Source organism: Achroia grisella, unplaced genomic scaffold (genome assembly GCF_030625045.1).
Source record: "Achroia grisella isolate CSIRO2021 unplaced genomic scaffold, CSIRO_AGI_Agris_v1 utg900, whole genome shotgun sequence".
Lineage (NCBI taxonomy): Eukaryota > Metazoa > Arthropoda > Insecta > Lepidoptera > Pyralidae > Achroia > Achroia grisella.
The window spans coordinates 4,151,718-4,170,974 of record NW_026713059.1 but is presented as its reverse complement, the minus strand read 5'-3'; the positions used below and the strand labels follow the sequence as shown (position 1 = coordinate 4,170,974).

General features: G+C 29.8%; 2 protein-coding genes across 2 annotated transcripts; one reads left to right on the top strand and one right to left on the bottom strand.

The window, feature by feature from the left end:
• Positions 1–2,437: 2,437 nt before the first annotated feature.
• LOC131853355 (uncharacterized) lies at positions 2,438–15,974 on the bottom strand. The gene is made up of 10 exons (XM_059204223.1): positions 15,849–15,974; positions 15,448–15,595; positions 14,956–15,069; positions 14,366–14,529; positions 13,804–14,002; positions 12,216–13,385; positions 12,022–12,129; positions 5,120–11,711; positions 4,578–4,732; positions 2,438–3,637 (listed from the first exon to the last, which is right to left on the bottom strand). The coding sequence occupies exons 1-10, from the start codon at positions 15,972–15,974 to the stop codon at positions 3,555–3,557; spliced, it is 8,859 nt and encodes a 2,952-aa protein (XP_059060206.1). The 3' UTR covers positions 2,438–3,554.
• Positions 15,975–16,301: 327 nt separating this feature from the next.
• Positions 16,302–19,012, top strand: LOC131853284 (large ribosomal subunit protein bL28m). Its single transcript, XM_059204136.1, has 5 exons — positions 16,302–16,467; positions 16,545–16,812; positions 17,371–17,690; positions 18,167–18,348; positions 18,871–19,012. Exons 1-5 carry the CDS (start codon positions 16,447–16,449, stop codon positions 18,926–18,928), a joined length of 849 nt encoding a protein of 282 aa, XP_059060119.1. The 5' UTR covers positions 16,302–16,446; the 3' UTR covers positions 18,929–19,012.
• Positions 19,013–19,257: the final 245 nt, after the last annotated feature.

Genomic DNA, 19,257 nt, shown 5'->3' with positions numbered 1-19,257 from the left:
ACCGAAAGTTTACAATTTGATTCAAAGCTCATTTTATAATCATATAGATCATAATAGCTTTACTTTGGTCACGTTTTAAATATACTGTGTGATCATTTTACACCTCTTCTTGTTTACTTTTTTGAACCTCTATGTCTTTAGTGATAGAGAGGACTCGGTCTTAGAAGGCCAAAAGGTTTAAGGTAAACAAAAAATTTGAAGACGTTCTTTTACGATAATTAATAATCACGGCGACTCGCAAAGTAGATTAGATATTAAATAGTACCTACTATTTTGGAGTTATTCGAGAGTTCCTTTTTATTTAAAGCACCTTGTAGAGTGAATTTCTGTACATACTAAGTATTCTGTAACGTTATTAAAACATGACCAATGTAATTCGTGACGTAGTTTGAGTTTATATTCTAGAATAGTTTTCAAATGTGCCCAACATTTATTTTGTTTAATTGAAAAATATATATACTTAAAAAATTAATCACAAAATAATAGTTTAAAAATGCCCTAAATACACATGAACTTTATTAAATATTTATATTTCTGATCCAATTTATATCGGGGGAAGGCAATAAATTACGCTTTGTTTTGTAAAAATATAACAATTTTGTTCAGTTATTATTATATTTATAAATATTTACGTTTATAACAGAATCAGTAAGTAAATGCACGTATTAGCTAGACGCCTCTACATATACAACCTACCTATAATCATTAGTTTTATGAATAGAATGTAGACAAAGGGCTGTATACTTTTGTTATTTAGGATTCTCCATTATGTTTAGTGAAATAAATTGTCTTTGTTCCTTTTTTTGATAAAGTACCAACATTTTTTTAGTTTAGCATTAAATGTGAATGTGATAGCGTTAAAAGTTGATCGGCGGACTTCATATTTTAGTCATTTCCAGTCATAATACGTTAGCAAGTTATTATGTAAGATTTGTTTAATGTTAGGAAAAAATATAAAAAAATGTGATTTAGATTCGTATCAAATAAGATATCTATGATATAGTATTTAGTAATTTAATTTCATATTATTGTTCCTATATTTGAAACCATTGGAAATAATATGCAATAGTCAAGTTCCACTAATTTGTACTTAATGTCTACAATTTAGATGAAAATTCGAGTTCACTAATTTTATAAATTGTGATAAGTAGTTTTATAAAATTTAAGTGTCTTGCTTTTTTATGTAAGTACGGGTGACCCACGCACTTTATATTGATAATGATAGACGTAAGTAATTGTACAGGTTCAGTAAGTACAGTAGATAGCAACCAACACGTGCTTAATGTTTGAAAAACATCTCAGAATAAATGCCAATTCTCTTGTACTACAATATCAACATTATTTTTAAATTATTTAGTGCATTTGTTTAATTATTAGGAAATCAACGATTTTTATTAGACGAACTTCCAAATATTAAGCACGTGAAAATGATATAGTTTATACTAGATATTCAACAATGCCATTATACTATACGGCTTACTAAAAATGTATACAAAAAAACATATAGATCATCGTCTTCCATTAGTTTATAAAGGAATCAGGCAATAATTATAATGATTAATATGACATGCCCGATTACCTACCTTAATTATATAGACTATTAAATGATAATATTGCGATCTGGGATCTTTGTAGATAATTTAGAATTAACTGTAAATAGTTTCATATAATTAGATAATGCTAAAAGCATGTCGTGCCATAAGTAACTACACTAATAAAGTATTTTATAAAGCAATAACTATTAAAATATACACCTATAGTGATATGTTTATGTAAATACCTCGTCACACTGAAATAGTCCCTATATAAAATATCTATAAATTATAAATATACAAATGACACAGTTACACATTTAATTAATATTTATTATCAATTTCTAATATATTACAGAAGTAAGTTACAGTTTATGGTTGTGGCAAACAGCGCTGCCTAAAATTAATTTTAGGCATTAGAATCTGACTTTAATATAGAAAGTTATATTTGTTAGTTTGTATGTAAAATTATGTGGGAAAATATACGCATTACAAGGTTAGTCTTATATAATGCTTATTGTTTGGCTTTTGGACTGGCTTCTTGACATATAATATTAAGAGATTAAGTTACGTTTTTATTGTGAATTAGGTTTATGTCAAAATTAGTGAAATAATGTTGATTTTCCTATGCTGTAAATAGTGTTATAGAATCGCACCGTGTTAGGGTGTTTTATGTTTTTTCATGTAATCTTTAAGAAACACGTATATGACACGCAAGAATCAAGAGTTTGATTTAATATGTGATTATTACATTGAGTTTGTCTTTGCATGTATGTTCGTTGAAAAGCTGAAATGTAAATATTGAAAAGAAATAAAATTATTCAACATTATTTTATGGTTGTATTAAATTTTTTCTACCTGACCCTAAAAATAATAGGAATTAATAAATAAATAAAACAGTCCTATTAATGAAACGCCTTTAATGAAAACCAAATTTACAATTGTAATACAAAGGTTTACATAATATATATTGTAAACCTCATTGATTATAATATATACATTAAATTATACAAGTATTATTTTTAATAAAAAAACAATAAAGGTGATCAACAACTCTGAATAAGATAACATTTACAATTTGGTTTATGAACGAGAAGGCACACCTTGAAATCGTTTCTATAACTTTAGAACACGTTTCGAGAAGATATTTCTGTACACAAGTAACATCATAGATAAATAATAGTCAATAATTTCGAAAAAAAAATTAGTAATGGAGATAACTTTTGATACCAGAGTTTTTAGACTTTATGGAATCAGTGCCTATTAATTTTATTTCAGTCTAGCAATTCTCAAAATGTAACATAGACAGGAATGCATTGGATTTAAGAATTATCTCGTTCGTTCGTACTTGCCAAAGCAGACATCTATAAAACTATAGTTACTATAACATATAATATGCACCATATTTGAAGGAAGTAGAATGTCAAAAGTTCAGGTGAAAATAATGAATAAAAATAGATTTTCTTGTAAAAAAGAGAGCTGTGAGCATAGCTGATGCAATTACATGGGCTTGTAACCTTTATCTGTCAGTAAGTTTTTTCTTTTATGTGACTGGAATGGCAAACAAGCTGACGGCCTACTTGATGGTATGTGACAACTGTCACCTATATACATATATACATTATTAACACAACGGATATAACGACGTCATGTGACGCGCGTGATACTCCCTATAGTTGCCATTCCGAAGGACAACGGTGTCATGCCTCAAATTTTTATTAGTCTCACTATGAAATATTATAAAAGTTAAAAGATAAAAACTATTAAAGTAATAGTGTTCGATTTATGTCTGTCGGCAAGATAAATATAAGTATCACAATTAGAAAAATGTTTTTACAAACATTTAATAATTGTGTCGTGCTGGGCGGTGGAAATTATATGCGATAAATGCAAAGATGTAAGTACATATATAAACAATAAAACAGAAATATTTTTGACTACAACAATGAGACTTAGGCAATTACGTTTGAATTGTTTAATTTTCTCGTTTTAATAGTTATAGTGTACCCTATTTTTTATAACTTACATATTGTGTACTATTTTCGGAGTGCTTTTTCCTCGAAGCCAGTTTAATAGTACGGTGGACGTGCTTTGGGAATCTCGTGCTGTAAACGTTAAAAAAAAACAATGTTATTTTTCTCATTTCAATAATTTCTACACAGGCTTATCAAACATGAATATAATAATAACATAAGTACAAACTTAAAAAATATACCTTCCAATCAAAGATAACTTTCTTGTTTCTTTTACTAGTTTCTTTTAATATAATGTTAATACATAGAATAACGGAGACTTCTAATTAAAGTTCTTATGAAAACAGCTCAATTTTCGATAACAGGAGGGTTCCATTGATTTCCTCAGTCATGTCTCCGTTATTTGGTTTTTGAATATTTTTCTCACGAATGGTACAAAATTGTCATTTTGAAATTATTTTCCAGTCGAAATTTATACATAATATACAAAACTTAAAAGTTTGTTTGATTGTGCACCAGATCTCTAGATCTGTTACTTGGAAATTAAAAAAAAAACCTTTTTATCTGATGGCCCAAGTATTGTGAAAAGTTATAAACCATTTAACATCACTCTACGATACTTAGCTAACCATCATAAAAATAAAATCATAATGAAGGCCGAGAGAAAAGAAATAACACGGGTGATGCTATAAATTGGGTGGACGCCATTCTTTCAAATAAAACGGTGTTTGTAACTACGAAGCATATTTAGTATAATATACAAATGTCTGAATACACATACATCTGCATTAAAAATATATATGACGCACTTTATTTTAATTATTCCAAGTAAATAAGATATCAAAATATTTTTTATTAGTGTAACTGTACTACTGTTCTAGTAGTGTACTGTTGGAATTCATACTTTTATCTCAAACAGTGTTATGTTAGATATATGTTTTAATAAAATAGGCTTATTCTAGAACTTTAAGTGAAAAATGAAAGAAAATTTGAAAAACGCATTTTCTTTCGCTAATTTGTTTTTTTATCTATGACGCCATTGGAGCGATGGCACGATATTTAGTGCACTTACAAAGGGTATGGTGCGCCTGCGCCAGCTGGTCAACTGCTTCTGGCGGTAGATTGGCAACATCGCGTTGTAGCAACCGCAAATCCATCTGCCGCTGTTCACTCTCGTGCCTCAGCCGCACATCTCGGCTATGCTTTACGCTGCGTAGCTCTGATAATCTAGGAAATCATATTCTGTAAGCTTGTATGCTACCATTCGGTTGAGATTAGACAGTCAAATTTCAGGATTCGAATCATAACATCGTAGACCTCTCAAATGGCACATGACAATGTAGTTGTACTGCTGCTAATTCTCTTCGAACCATATAATTCATAAACAAATTTGTAATAATGTCTCCAGACATTATAACAGGTGACTTAGCCTTAGACTTAGACTTAGCACAGGTGGTTGCACTATGCCATTCGATAGTATTGAATGGGACACTTGTACATTACACTCTATATGTTTTCTATATATAACTAGCTCAAGCTTTATGACGTGCTGTCTTTGTGTATTTATATACTAGTATTTTTTTATTTAACTAAAAATGGTAATGCTATACTTACTTGGCCTGTAATTTTGGTTTGTCTCCATCCTGATCGCTTATACTGCTGCTCCGTGATGTTTGACCGCGGTGAATGTCTACAAATGGCTGTTCTTTCTCTACCGTAAACGTCGGTAAATCCGATATTGTCTCTTGACTAGAGCTCATAACCTCGTCCCCACCCGATCTTTCCTGTCCTGTCTTACATTTAGATTTCCATTCTTCGTTAGAACGCAGACTATCTGACAAGCGTAGTTGCAATGTATCCCTCTCTTCGAGCAGTTGCGTCAGCTCCATCGTAAGTTCCTCACATCGAACATCTCTTTGATGCAACATATACAATGCTAAATCTAATTCAGCTCTGGGCACTGCATCCAATAATTCCTTATTTAATGCACCTTCAGATATATCTGGTTCCATCCCTGATTTCGTTCCAGACGCGAAAGTAACGTGTTTTTCTATTTTACTACTGGATGCTCGTAAATTTTGTTGCAAATTGGATAACTCATCTTTAAGTGCAACTATTTCCACTTCTTGGCTTTCTAGTGCCATTTGCATGTCAATAGCTGTTTTGGATTGCTCTTCTAATAACCGGTTCAATTCAGTAATATTTTTGTTGAGGTTTGTGCATTCTACAATTTTAGCATTTAATGTTTCAGTTAATGTTATATTATCATTTTCTAAATCTTTTTTATATTTTTCATAATGTTCATTATTTTCATGGATCTTTAATCTCAAAATAGCCAATTCCGATTCCTTCTCAAAGCTTATTTCTTCTATTTTGTTTTCATATTGAATTAATTGTTTCCTAATGTTCTCAAACTCTTCGTTTCTTTGTGCTAATGTGTGAGTATATTCCATCGTTTTCTGATATATTTCACTTTCTTTTATTTGTATTTGATTAGACAAGTCTATATTTTTTTCTTCAGATATTTTTAAGCACTCTTTTACTTCTTCACATTGTTTTTCAATATCATTAGTATTATTTCTGGTTATGTTTAGTTCAGATTTAATACTATTTAAGTTCTGTTCATAATTTTCTGTATTTTGTTGATTTGTCATTGTTAACTCTTGAATTAACTTTTCATACTCATCTTGTTGTGCAAGTAACTTATTATCGTGAATAACCTTTTCATCTTCTATTTCAGACCGCAAAATGTCTAATTGATTTATTACTTCTGCATACTTATTTTGAAGATTATGTAGATGTTCTTCTTTATCTTGTAGTTTATTTTGTAGGGAGTTTATTTGTTCCATTATAATCAATTTATTAGTTTCTTCTTGACTTGATGATTGTACATTATCTAACAGTTGCTCATACTTTGCTTCAGATGCACTTAATTCTGACCTAAGTTCTTGTTCGGTCTTTTGAAAATCTGACTCTCTTTGTGCTAAATGTTGTTTCCATAACTCGGATATTTCAAATCCACGTTGATCTACAGCACTTGACACAGATGAGCGCAGTTCGGTTACAGTTGATAGCAACTGATCGTTCTCAGCATTCAGTTGTTGTATTTTGGAATGGAGTTGATTAATCCGATCATCATTATTTTCGGTTTCTATAGATGTAGGTGAATTGTGTTCAGTTTTAGAACCCAGCTCAGATACACGTCGCTCTAACTCATGAATCTTTTGTTCATAACTAAGTATTTGTTGCTCATAAGAACTTATTTTTATTTCATACTCATTCTTAAGAGATTCTAAATGAACAATTTTATTATTTGCTGCCTCAAGGGCACCATTTAACCGATTATAATTATTTTCTACAGTATTGTATTTTTCAGATAATAATAACATATCAGCTTGTAATTTTGCATCATTTTGTGGTTCTTCGATAAGCTTAGCAGCTTCTATTTCTTGAAGGAGACTAGTTATTTTATTATTAGCTTCGCTTTCCAATATTTTTAAAGATTTCACTTCGTTTTGTAAGGTAATACAATTTTCCGTCAAATCTTTAATATTACTTTCAAAATCTTTTTCCATTTTTTCTTTATTTAACTTTAACTGTTCATAGTTATGTGAGACTTCATTAAAATTTACTTCAAGTTGGCTTAGCGTATCTTTTAAAAAATCATTATTTTTTAAAAGTTCAGTGTTATTGGTTTGTAAATCTGCCAAATGATGACTCATACTTTCACAATCTCTACAAGAAGATTGTATTTGTACCTGATTTTGTAAATCATTGATTTTGTTTAACAATTGGGCTTCATTTGACAATATTTCTTTATTTTTCACAGTTAATTGGTCAACCATTTGTTGTAATTCGTCATTTTCAGTTTCAAGTTTCATCATCTCTTCTTTTACTACATGATCGCTTGTATTTAATTGAATTCCTGAAGTTTTGGTGTCTGAATATTCTTTAGCATCCCACTGTACAGTAGATAATTTATCATTAACTTCCTTAAATTTAAATTTCCACAGTTCAATTTCAGTATCTAAATTCTCTTTCAATTCTGTCCATCTGTCATTGGCACTACTGAATACCTCATTCTGCTTCCTAATAGCTTCTTTTTCGCGTCTTTCCTTATTAATTTCTGCGTTAAGATTTTCAATCTTCTTCTCTAACTCCTGAACATTGTTTCGTAATTCATCTTCAATAGCAGTATCTAATATTGAACTCTGAGGCAACTCTTTTGACAATTTTAATTCTTTAGATAACATATCGTTATTTGATTTCAATTCCTTCAGTTTTCTTAAAGCTTTGACCAGCTTATTATTGCTTGTCTCAAGATCTGATTTTAAAACCTCCTTATCTTTTTTTAACTGTAATAATTGATCATTAAGAAAAGACAAATTTGCACTTACGTCTTCTTGTTCTTGACATTCTCCTAATCCCCAACCTTCATCTGAATTAAATGGATCTTCACCAATATTTAAATCATCTTCTCTACCTTCGCCTTTGTAACACATATACGCTTTTTTAGGTACAATTGCAGCTTCTATAGAACTATCAACATTTGAATCAATTTTAGTTGCAGAATTACCCTGAAAATATTCAGATATTTTCAAGATAGCAGAATTATTTTCCGATTCTAAACGATCTGTATCCGAAACTATTTGAGATTGAATAGATGATATATCGAATTTAGGATCCTCTTCATTTACTGCTTCAATTGTAGATGAAATAACCATACCTTCAGTTTTGGGAATATTCATTTCAAATATAACCTTTTTTTTATCTTTTAAATCCTTTATTACTTCTTCTTTATGTAGTAGTTGTTTTTGTAGTTCCTCAGTACTTTCTCTCAAAATATTTAATTCGTTATTAAGATGATCTATTTGCAAAGTATATTGTTGTAATTTATGAGTTAAATCTAATATACTGCTCTCAAAGTTAGATACCACTGCCATATTATTATTTTGTATTGTTTGTGTTTTATTATTAAGATCCTGAATTTCCTGGTTTTTATTATTAATAATGGAATTCAATTTGTTTATTTCGTTGACATACTGTTCTGTATAATCTGGTAAAACAGGCTGAACTTTATTTGCTGCTTTTTCAACCAAATCATAATTAATTTTATTAAGGTCCTCTAAGTTCAAATTAAGATTTTCAATGTTGTTCCTATATTCCTGAAGTTTAACTTCCAATTGGCAAACATGATCACTAATTTTTTCATACTTTTCACTTAAAACCTTCTTTTCTTTAATAGCATTTTCAATTTGTACATTAAATTCCGACTCTAAATCTTCTATATCTTGCTTCCGTTGAACTAACAGTATTTGGTGTTCATGTGTAACACGTTTCAGATTTGTCTCCAAGTCGTGTATCTGTTCTTGGTATTTCACTATTTCAGCTTCAGCGAAATCACTTTTGCTTGCTTTTTCAACTAGATTATTACAGTGTTCTTGTATATCAGACACAGCTTTTCTAAGTCTTTGATTTTCATCATTAAGATGTTGAATTTTATGATGTAACTCTTTATTATCGGATTCTATAACATGAAGCTGTTTTTCAACAACTCTATCATGATCCATTAGCACAGCTAGTCTGTTAACCAGTTCATCCTCATGACTTGAATATTCATTATAAGCTTTTTGCTTTTCTTGTAACTGAGTATCTAACTGATCTGCCTTGCGTTCTAACGAATGTCTTCTGTCTTCCATGATTGATACACTTTCTTCTAAACGCCCAATACGATTTTTGTATTTCAGTATTTCAGTTTCCAAATTTTCTATATATAAATCACGTTCCTGGACTTTGGCATTATGGCCAAAATGTAACTGATTTAACTGCTGTTCTTGATTCTCAAGTTTATATAACAAATCTGAAATCTGATTTTCCTTTTGATTTATGTCACTTTCCAAACTAGAAATTTTTGTTATAAAATTTAAACTGTTCTTTTGATCTATCTCATATTCAACTAATTTATTTTGTAAAGTATCTATTTGATTCTTAAGATTTCTATTTTCTTCAGACATCGCATGCAGGTCGTTTTGTTTAACGTTAAGTAAATCATTCAACTTCAAAACTTCTCCAGAGGATATGGCTATTCTTTCCTCAAGTGATTGTACTTGTGACAGCAATTGTGAAACATTTTCAGATTTTTGTTTTTCCATAGTATTTTTTTGTAACAAAAGCCGATTTACTTCTTCATCAGCATGTTTCACTTTTTCTTGCAATGCAGGTAAGGTTTCCACTTGTATTAGTAACTGCTCAATATGTATATTTTTGGCCTCAAGCTGTTTTTGAGTTTCCATCAACTGATTTTCCAATTCAGTGTACAGTGCTGTTTTTTTCTTAATATTAACTGCAAATTTCTTTAACTTTTCCATTAATTCTTTATTTTTAGTCTCCATTAAAATGTATTGTTCGTTAATTTGACTTTTCTCCAAAATAGTTTTTTCTATGTTTTCTTTATTTTCTTGCAACATCTCTGTAATGTCTTCAATAGATTTATCTTTTTGGGATAGATTTGTGCGAAGCTTTTCATTTTCTATAGATTCTTTCCGTAATTGTAGTTTGATTTCGTGAATCTCTTCATCACGTTCCTTCGCTTGTAGCTTGGCATTAGATACCTCCTCTATATGTTTTTGTTGTTGAGACTGCAATTCCTTAATCAAATTTTGTTTCTCCACAAATGAATCTTGCAATTTTTTCAACTCATTGTCTAAATTGATATTTTTGTTTTCCAGGACAGATTTTAAAGAAAGTAACTGAACTTTTTCATCTTCTAGATTTCTTAATTTTTCTTCATATTCTGTAATTTTTTTTTGATATGCAGAAATTTGCTTGTTCAATGACTTTACAATATCAGCATTTTGACCTTTTAATTTTTCTTCTTCAAGTAGTTCGATAGTTGACTTTAGTTTGTGTGAAACATCATTCAACTTGGTAACCTGGTTTACATATTCTGTGAGTTCTTTGTCTTTTACTTTCAATGCATTATTATAATTATATATCTTATTCTCGTATTCTAACAGAAGATTTTCTAGTTCCTGTATTCTAGAATCGCGTGTATTAATTGTAGCCGTATACTCTTGTCGAACATTATGTAATTCTTCCTGTATTTTTTCATACTGTTCAGATTGTAACAATTGCCTTTCTGTGTTTTTATCTTGTTCTAAACTCTCAATCTTATCTTTCAGTTGTTGATTTTCTTCCACTAACAGCTTAATTTTCGTTTCAAAAGACATATTGTCTTGCATTAATTCATTTTGCTTCTGCTGATATTCTTCCAATGACAATATCTTCATCTGACAATCTGCTATCTCCTCCTCCCTCTCTTTGATCGTATTCTTCAATTTCAATATTTCTTTCGTTAATTGTTTAACAGATTTATTTCTGCCTCCTTTTTCGCCTGTCGGTTTATCATCTTGATGCAAATCAGTTATGCCTGTTGTATCTCCTCCCTCATCGAGGCTTGTGGCTTTTGCAATTTCTACAGTTTCTTTCATTAGTTCTATTCGTTCTCGCTTTAATTCGTCTATTTGATTATTAAGCATGTCATTTAATTTTAGTATTTCATTCTTTTCTTCATTTAAGACATCTATATTACTTTGTAATATCTTGCACTGATTAGTTTGCATTTCAATTTCTTTATGTAAATGTTGATTTTCTGAATTAATCTTATTCATTTTTTCCATTACTTCCTCCCTTTCCTGGGAAAATAGTTCGATTTTTCTGTTTAATTCAGACACTTGTTCTAGTAAAATCTCTGGTGATTTTTCACTAGTTTGAGCAGCCTCTACTTTGTAATCATCACCAAGGTCATCACTAACTTTGCCTTTGTTGTATTCCTCTAATTCTAACTTTTCTTGTGTTGTTAAAGACTCTACTATTTCGATCGATTCTGCCGAACTTACTTTTTCAGGACTTAATTTCTCAAGTTTATCTGTCAATTCAATATTTTCTTGTATATAATTTTCCAGTTTGTGCAAAAGTTCCTCCTTTTCACCTTGTAATAACTGTATGGTTCCATTTAGTTGATCCTTATCTAGTTTCAAATTTTCAACAATTAATTCTAATTCTTTTTTGGAGGCCTCAAGTCCATCAATCTGTTCCTCTAATTGCACGGACTTCATTTCAGAACAGACCTGTTCATTTTGAAACTGAGACATGTCTGCTAATTTATCCTCTGCCTCTACATATTTTTGTTGTAATACATGTAATTCTGTAAATAATTAAAAGATATAATCATTTTTACAGATATAATTTATATCTTAAAGAAGATTATAAGCACATGCACATACCAAAGAACCTATATAAATTTAATTATTGAATTAATAGTATAAATATATTAATTACGTACAAAAATCAGTTCATTAGGTTTTACTAAAGTCATAATGTAAAAGCAGTTTTATTTCCATCTTTTACCACCTACTATGCAGTAGACAAAAAAAAGTCTCTATAGAGCATTAGTAAATAAAATTACTGTGTAAATCTATTGTGAATAAATGTACAGTAAAACTTGTACAGTTTACCTTGCACTAAATCAAATTTTTGAGTTTCCAGTAAACTAATAGCTTTAAGTCTCACTTCTGCCAAATTTTCCATTTCCATCATCTTCTTATAAACATCTGACTCAGTTACTGAAAAGATAAACATAATATTGTAATTTTTATACAAAATAGATATACTAAAAAGACATCTGATTATTTCCTATAAATATACTCACATCTACCACTGTCATAATCTACAAGGTGTAATTGCAAATTACCCTTTTCTTCTTCCAGCTCAGCAACTTTTTGTGATAGTTGATGAAGTTCTTCATTGAGTTTTATTATTTCTGCATTTGCATCTGACACTTTACTGAAATTTTCAATTGTTTTATGCATCTGTTTAATTTTCAATTTATGGTTAGATTTTACTTTTATCATATTTTTATTGGCTGTATCTATATCTTGATTTAACGCTTCAATTTGCTGTTGAGCAGCATTTAGTTCAGTTTCAAGTTGTTTAATATTACTGTAATGTTTATCACCAGAGTCAGTGTCAGTTGTTTTTAATACTTCTGTATTACATACTAATGGAATATTGTCATTAATATTTGCTGTAATTCCGATATCAGCTGTGTTCTGGGTAGGTTCTTTTCTTGAATCTCTAAGAACATTTAGATTAGCTTCTTTTTCTGAATTTTCTAATTGTAATTCAGATATCAACATATTTTTCTGCGATATCACATATTCTTTTTCTAATATTTCTTTATTTAAGGATTGTATTAACATTTCGAATTTAGCTGCTTCACTTTTTTGTAGTTTTGTTTCTGACTCTTGAGGTAGTGATTCTGATGTCAATTTACTCCAAGGCGACTTACTTTTACCGGTATTTTTACCCTTACGGGCTGGAAGTGGGCTTTGTTTTTTTAGTGGTGAGGTAGTAGACGCAGTTTTTTGTTCACTAATAGTAACAAGTTTGTTTTCTAGATCTTTATTGGTTTGTCTTATTTGACAATTTAATTGTTCTAATAATTCTATCTTTTTCGTTAATTCAATCATATTAGATATTTCCAAAGAACCTTTTTCGTCTACAGTATCCTTTTCTTCTTCCGGTGTAGCAAGATGTTCTTTAGATAATTTTTCAATTTTATCATGTAATTGTAAAATTTCTTTATTCTTTAAGTCCAATTCTTCAGCTAATTTTGAATGTGCTACACTGACTTCAAATCGTGTATTTTCCAGAATAGTATTAGCTTCTTCTAAACTGTTAATTTTTTCATCTTGTACCTGTATCTCTTTCTGCAATCTCTGTTTTTCTTCTTTCCACTCTGTTTCCATGCTTATAAAATTCTCTTGCATTTTGGTCATTTGTTGTTTAGTATCTTCCAGCAATAACATTGAATCTTTTTCTATAAAAGAAATGTTAAAAAAATTTGTAACAACTTATAACACAAATAAATGGGTATGGTGGTAATCTTACAATAAATTACAGTTACATTTTAGTTTTAATCATATTATTATTGCTTGTAGCCAAATAACAAACATTTCACCTTTATATGTTACTATAGATTTTTTATTCAATGTATATAATCAATGTTTACTGTAATAGGATTGGTTGGCAGATGGCAATGATAGTCTGCAGTTCATTGAGTGCAAGACTTCTTATTTAATGACACCCTCTGGCATAAATTTACGAATTAAGAATGGTAGTGTTGTCTACAGGATGGACACTCAGCTGAGTGTTGTATTTTGAGCATGTGCTAGCAAGCTGCATTCGGTAAATTGTAAATGTAGTAAATAGATAAAAATAAAACACAAATTCTTCACCTTTTTTACTGAGAGTATCTGACATCAAGCTGGTCGCCATATTTTTAGCTTCTATGATTTGGTCCTTTTCATTGATTTTTTCCTGTAACTCCAATATAGTAGTTTCCATTGCTCTCAATTTTACTTGCATTATACTAACCATATTTTCTTTCTCCTTTACTGTGTTCATTAGTTGGGATACATTGCTGATCTCTGATACCTGCATTAACAATCAATTATGTATATGATTGCATCAGTGGTCTGACAATTTTACTTACTGCTGATGATTGCAGATTCAATTCTTCACAGGGTAAAAACATTTGTATTCCTGCATATGATTGCTTGTATTGGTCTAGGTATTTTCTATGTATATTATGTCTGTATTTACCAAAAAAATGTATTTATGTAGAGTACTATAGTAACTGGCTGAGACTTAATTTGTTTCCAATTGTGAAATGGTCTATAAATTTCTAGAATATATAAGCATTGTAAAAGCTTTAAAATAGAAAAAACATATATAGATATTTTTATATCATAATAATCATAACACACTAAATCTCTATAAAACAAAATGCTGTCTTACTCTTTTGACATCTGGCTTCAATTCATTACTTGAGTCCTTTTTACTGATTGGTGATGATTTTATCAATGATGGTCGTTTACTTATTTCTTTATATTGTTTTATCCTCTCCATGACCAGCTCTTTTTGTTTTAGTGTGTTTGCTAAATTTTCACTAATACCAGGTACTGAAATGAGAATATATAACTCATGAACAGTAATTGATACTTATGATTAAATAGACATGATTTCAATTATTTCTAAATTAGTCATGTCATATGAAAGATCTGAAAGTATATATAAGAAAGTTTCTGAAAATAGATGGCTGTTTGAACTCTTTCAAGTTAAAACTATTGAATAGATACAAATGTTGGATGTACTACTGGATTAATAAGTTGGTTACAGTTAGAGGGGAATAAAGCAAAAATGGACATATACACGTATACTTATATATTTTATATATTGTGTGCCAGACATTATCCAAATTTTATAATAAAAAGTTCATACATTAACTCCATTTTTGTACATACAACATATATTTACAAAATCTTTAATAAAGAACTATAATTAATATAACATAAGTAAGTTAAGTTATAGATAAATTATATACTTACTGTTCAAGGCCTCCTTTACAGATAAAGCTGTTGAAGTGTCTGTTGCTACTGAGTAACCCGATTTTTTGCTCATGGTGGATGCAACTTCAGAAGCACTGTCTCCAACATCTTCATCTATAAAAAGTAGAAAGCAGACAATTAAAACAGGTTTTATTAAAAAACAGTAACAGTAAACAAAATAAAATAATTATTTTGTTTCATTTAGAATTCATTTTCATTATTAACAAAAACATATATACCCTGAAAAGGTATGGGGATTCAATTTCTTGCACTTTACAAAAAAATTCTATTCATGAGTATAATTGTTTGTATTGGTCTGGGTATTTTACATATATTATGTTAAAAAAATATGTATAGAAGTTTTTTTATCTGTGGTTTAGTATCTAGTAGTTTAGCTTTGATTAGCTTTTAGGACTAGAGGGTGCTGTGTGCAGTCCATGGTTATTATTATTATGGCAAAAATATTGAAATAACATATTTACAACAAATTACCATCATCAAATGGTCGTCCCAACAGTTCTGCAGTTGCTTTCCGGCGTTCTTTAATATGTTTTGAGACAAGCGCAGCATTTTCTAAAACTCTCTGAGCTCGCTCAACTTTTATTTGTCTCTCGGAAGAAGATGAAACGCGATGTGGTGTCTGTAAAACATACCCATATGGCTTAGTTATGTAAATCACTTTATGCAATTTCAAATATTATTGTAAGCACACATGAATTTTAGATTAATGCTAAATATTGTTACATCAAAACGTATATTATAGAAAAAGAATTAAATAATCTTTCGTAGTAATAGAATTACGCATAAAAGTATCCTTGAAGTGACAAGTAAGTAACAAAATATGAGTGTAAGAATATTGAATAGATAAGTATATTACTACTATTTTTAATTACTTTTGTAATTTTAACACTTCCTGCGATGCTGGATATGTCGCTAGCTGGTATTGTTGCTAAATTGCTGCCAATATTATCCGATGGATTGCCTTCAAGGGATTCTTCGACATTTTTATTGTCAGACATTGTTTTTTACTCTCTGAGAACATGAATGCACAAAACTAAATGTGATTTAAAATAAGAACAAACTATAACAACTCATATACTGTTTGAGAAAAATAAAATAAATATTCTGTTTTCGGTCGATAATTAACAATAAACATAATTAACCACCACCACCACTTAGCACTTGTTTGGCTCGAAAGTGTCAAATAAGTTTGCCATTTTTTTCATCCACGTCACCCAACTGCTTACATTGCGCAGAGTATAGTTTTGGCAGTTTGACACCTCAAAGCCTAAGAACAAGAACTTTTCTCAAAACGTTCAAATTGGTATTGTCAAAAATGACAAATTGTATGGCAGTCTTATCTTGCCAATTATTCATTGACGTTGAATAAAGATTATATTATTCATGGTTACACTTTAAAATTACATTTCAAGAATAAAATTTATTTGTTATTGAGTCAGTAGTTTATCAAAATCGATACAATATAGTTAAATGGCTTCATCTCGTATTCAGGTGGGATAATTATTTTTTTTATTATTCTCACGCAAGGTCTATCTTACCTTGCTCACGACCTTTCTTATTACTTTCAGGCAACTGCGCGGCATTTATCAAAAACGTATAAGAGAAAAAGTAGATTTGAAGTTGGTATAGCATCAGAATTACCTCAGGCTTACAAAAAATTTTGGCATGAATGGAAAGTTCTAAAGCCAGCTGCGGTTCACTTTATTCCTCAAGAAGGGAAGTGGAAACGGGACGAGCTCACTGGAGAAACATTACCAATTCAAAACATACCTTTACCACTGAAATATCCAGCAGAAATTCATGATGGTATATGGGGTGGTGAAGCTGTTCTAAAAGGTTAGAATTCTTGGTATCATTTGTGTTCAAATATTTTTCTTCATTATCTCTTTTTATCTGTATATGTCTTATGAAGTAGATTGTAAAAATATAAGGCAATTGGTATAAATAAATATCAAATAGAAAATTGATTAAATTCTCATTGTATTGTTATATTTTTTAATTATGTTGTTAGTTATTGAAATAATATCATTGTCTGTAGCTAACTACAATCAAATAATAATCACATTGGACAAACAAATGTACATAACAACTAAGCTGTGAAGGCAAAATGGCTTAATCTTCAGGAATGACAATGCATGAGATACTATCACAATATAATCTATGATGCAAATCGACAGTACCAGCTATTAATCAGTTTACCACTTTACATCAGGTGGGCCAACAGCATAATGGCCATTCAAATTTAATAAAAAAATATACTTTTTTTTATTTAAGTACATGCCTATAGAACAAATCTGCTGGAATTTAAAATTACATAATGTATCACAAAAAATATTCCGGAATTGATTGAATAGAATGTAGTGAGTAAATTAATTTACTTATAAATTATTTCAGGTTTTCAAAAACGTGATCCATTACGTCGCCGTGTTCCACATTACTGGGTGCCAGTCTTGAAGAGAACTGTGGTAAAGTCAGAGGTGCTAAACACCCACCTCTCTGTCACTGTCACTGATAGGACAATTAGGTTAATCCATGACCATTATGGGTTTGATCATTACTTGCTCAAAACACCTGCCTGTGACTTAGTGTCCATGCTTGCTTTGAAATTAAAAAAGCAAATACTTACTGAGCTTATGAATGGATGTCCAAGATATGCATATGATGAGCAGAAACAGAAAGAAATTTATGACGAATATAAGACATACTTGTCATCTGTAAGTATCTTATTGTTATAGCTTTATAATACCACATAATAAAAATACATGTGTATTCATAAATTGGTCTATGGTTTTGTTCGTATGGGAGTGCCCACCCTGTAGGCTGTCTCTATTTCAATATAAAATTATATATTCATATCCACATTTTTCATTAAAAATCTTACTGCAATGCACCAATATGTTGTTTCAGAGTATTCCAATTGGATAACAATCATTTTATTTTGATTTCCATGTAATGATTGCAATTGTGCAATATACAGTATCAAATATATGGGATGAAAGCCAGATAAATATGTGAAAGTACTTTTGTTATCAGAATATGTATTAAATATATTGTTAAAACACTTAGGAACAACTGAAATAAATTTTGATTTCATTAGGTATTTATGGCTTAAAAATGTATATTTGATAATGTAATGCCCCTCATATCTATACATGAATAATTCAATATGCATTGATTTACATTTATGCAGTATACACCTGAAGAAATTGAATGGTATGGTTTAACCTGGTATGAGGCTTTAAACAAAATGGCTAAACAAAAGGAAGCAGCCAATAAACCAATTCCTTTAAAAAATGTCTATAGAAAGAACCTTGTTGAAAAACTTAAAGCAGCAGGCATTGAAGGGAACAAGGCCTCTGCTGATGAAATATCGTAAGTTAATTATTATTGTCCTCATAGATTATTATAATAAGATGACAGATAAGCTAGGCAAAAAGAAATATGTCATAAATGCCAAAAAAGAGCTGTCGGTTTATCTTTTTTTGATATATGTCAGAACTAGTTTAAATTTAAATAGATTGTATAATGACGTTAGATATTAGCTATCTTTCATTACAAAATATAATTTTGTAAAAAAAATCTTTGTATTGTTGTCTGCAAGGGTACATTAGTTTCACCAATTTCACCTAGTTAACAGCTTGATTTATAAATTAAAAGGATGATTAGATTATGAAATTACAGGATAATAAAAGTGGCATAATATCTTAGTCTTCTGGAATGAGCAATGTGATGTCAATACTGGTTTTCATGTATCTAGGCTATGGTTTACCATCTGGTGGGCCTTCAACTAGTATGCCATTCCAATTACATTAAATAAAATATATTTTTTTATAAAAGGAATGCAGAAAATTTCATATTATTATTTTAAGTGATCAATATTTATATTATTTTCAGAAATACTACATCATGGCTAGCCAAAATGAATCCATTTGGTAAAAAAGATGAAGCTTAGTAACCAATGTAGAGACAAATTATGTAAAATTGTTGTTTTAGACTTGATGTAATATTTAAAGTAGATAGAGGAGTTGTTTCAATATATTGTTGTTTTAATTCGTAAATCCCGTCCAGATATATCATGTAGTATTTTATTTTATATATGACAATCTCAGTAGTCTAGCGTTTTAGCACACTGCTTTAATTACGATGGTTGCGTGTTCGATTCTTTGTACGACGCAAACATTTGTATTCATGAGTATAATTGTTTACATTGGCCTGGGTGTTCTCTATGTATACTATGTATCTATATAAGTATTTGTATCAGTTGTCTAATAATAAAAGATA

Coding starts and splice junctions, on each gene's coding strand:
- LOC131853355 (XM_059204223.1), bottom strand. CDS start 15,974: ATGTCTGACAATAAAAATGTCGAAGAATCCCTTGAAGGCAATCCATCG. Junction 12,130..12,215: donor AGATTATGACAGTGGTAGAT/GTGAGTATATTT, acceptor TTATCTTTTCAG/TAACTGAGTCAGATGTTTAT. Junction 11,712..12,021: donor AAAATTTGATTTAGTGCAAG/GTAAACTGTACA, acceptor AATTATTTACAG/AATTACATGTATTACAACAA.
- LOC131853284 (XM_059204136.1), top strand. CDS start 16,447: ATGGCTTCATCTCGTATTCAG. Junction 16,813..17,370: donor TGGTGAAGCTGTTCTAAAAG/GTTAGAATTCTT, acceptor AAATTATTTCAG/GTTTTCAAAAACGTGATCCA. Junction 18,349..18,870: donor GCCTCTGCTGATGAAATATC/GTAAGTTAATTA, acceptor TATTATTTTCAG/AAATACTACATCATGGCTAG.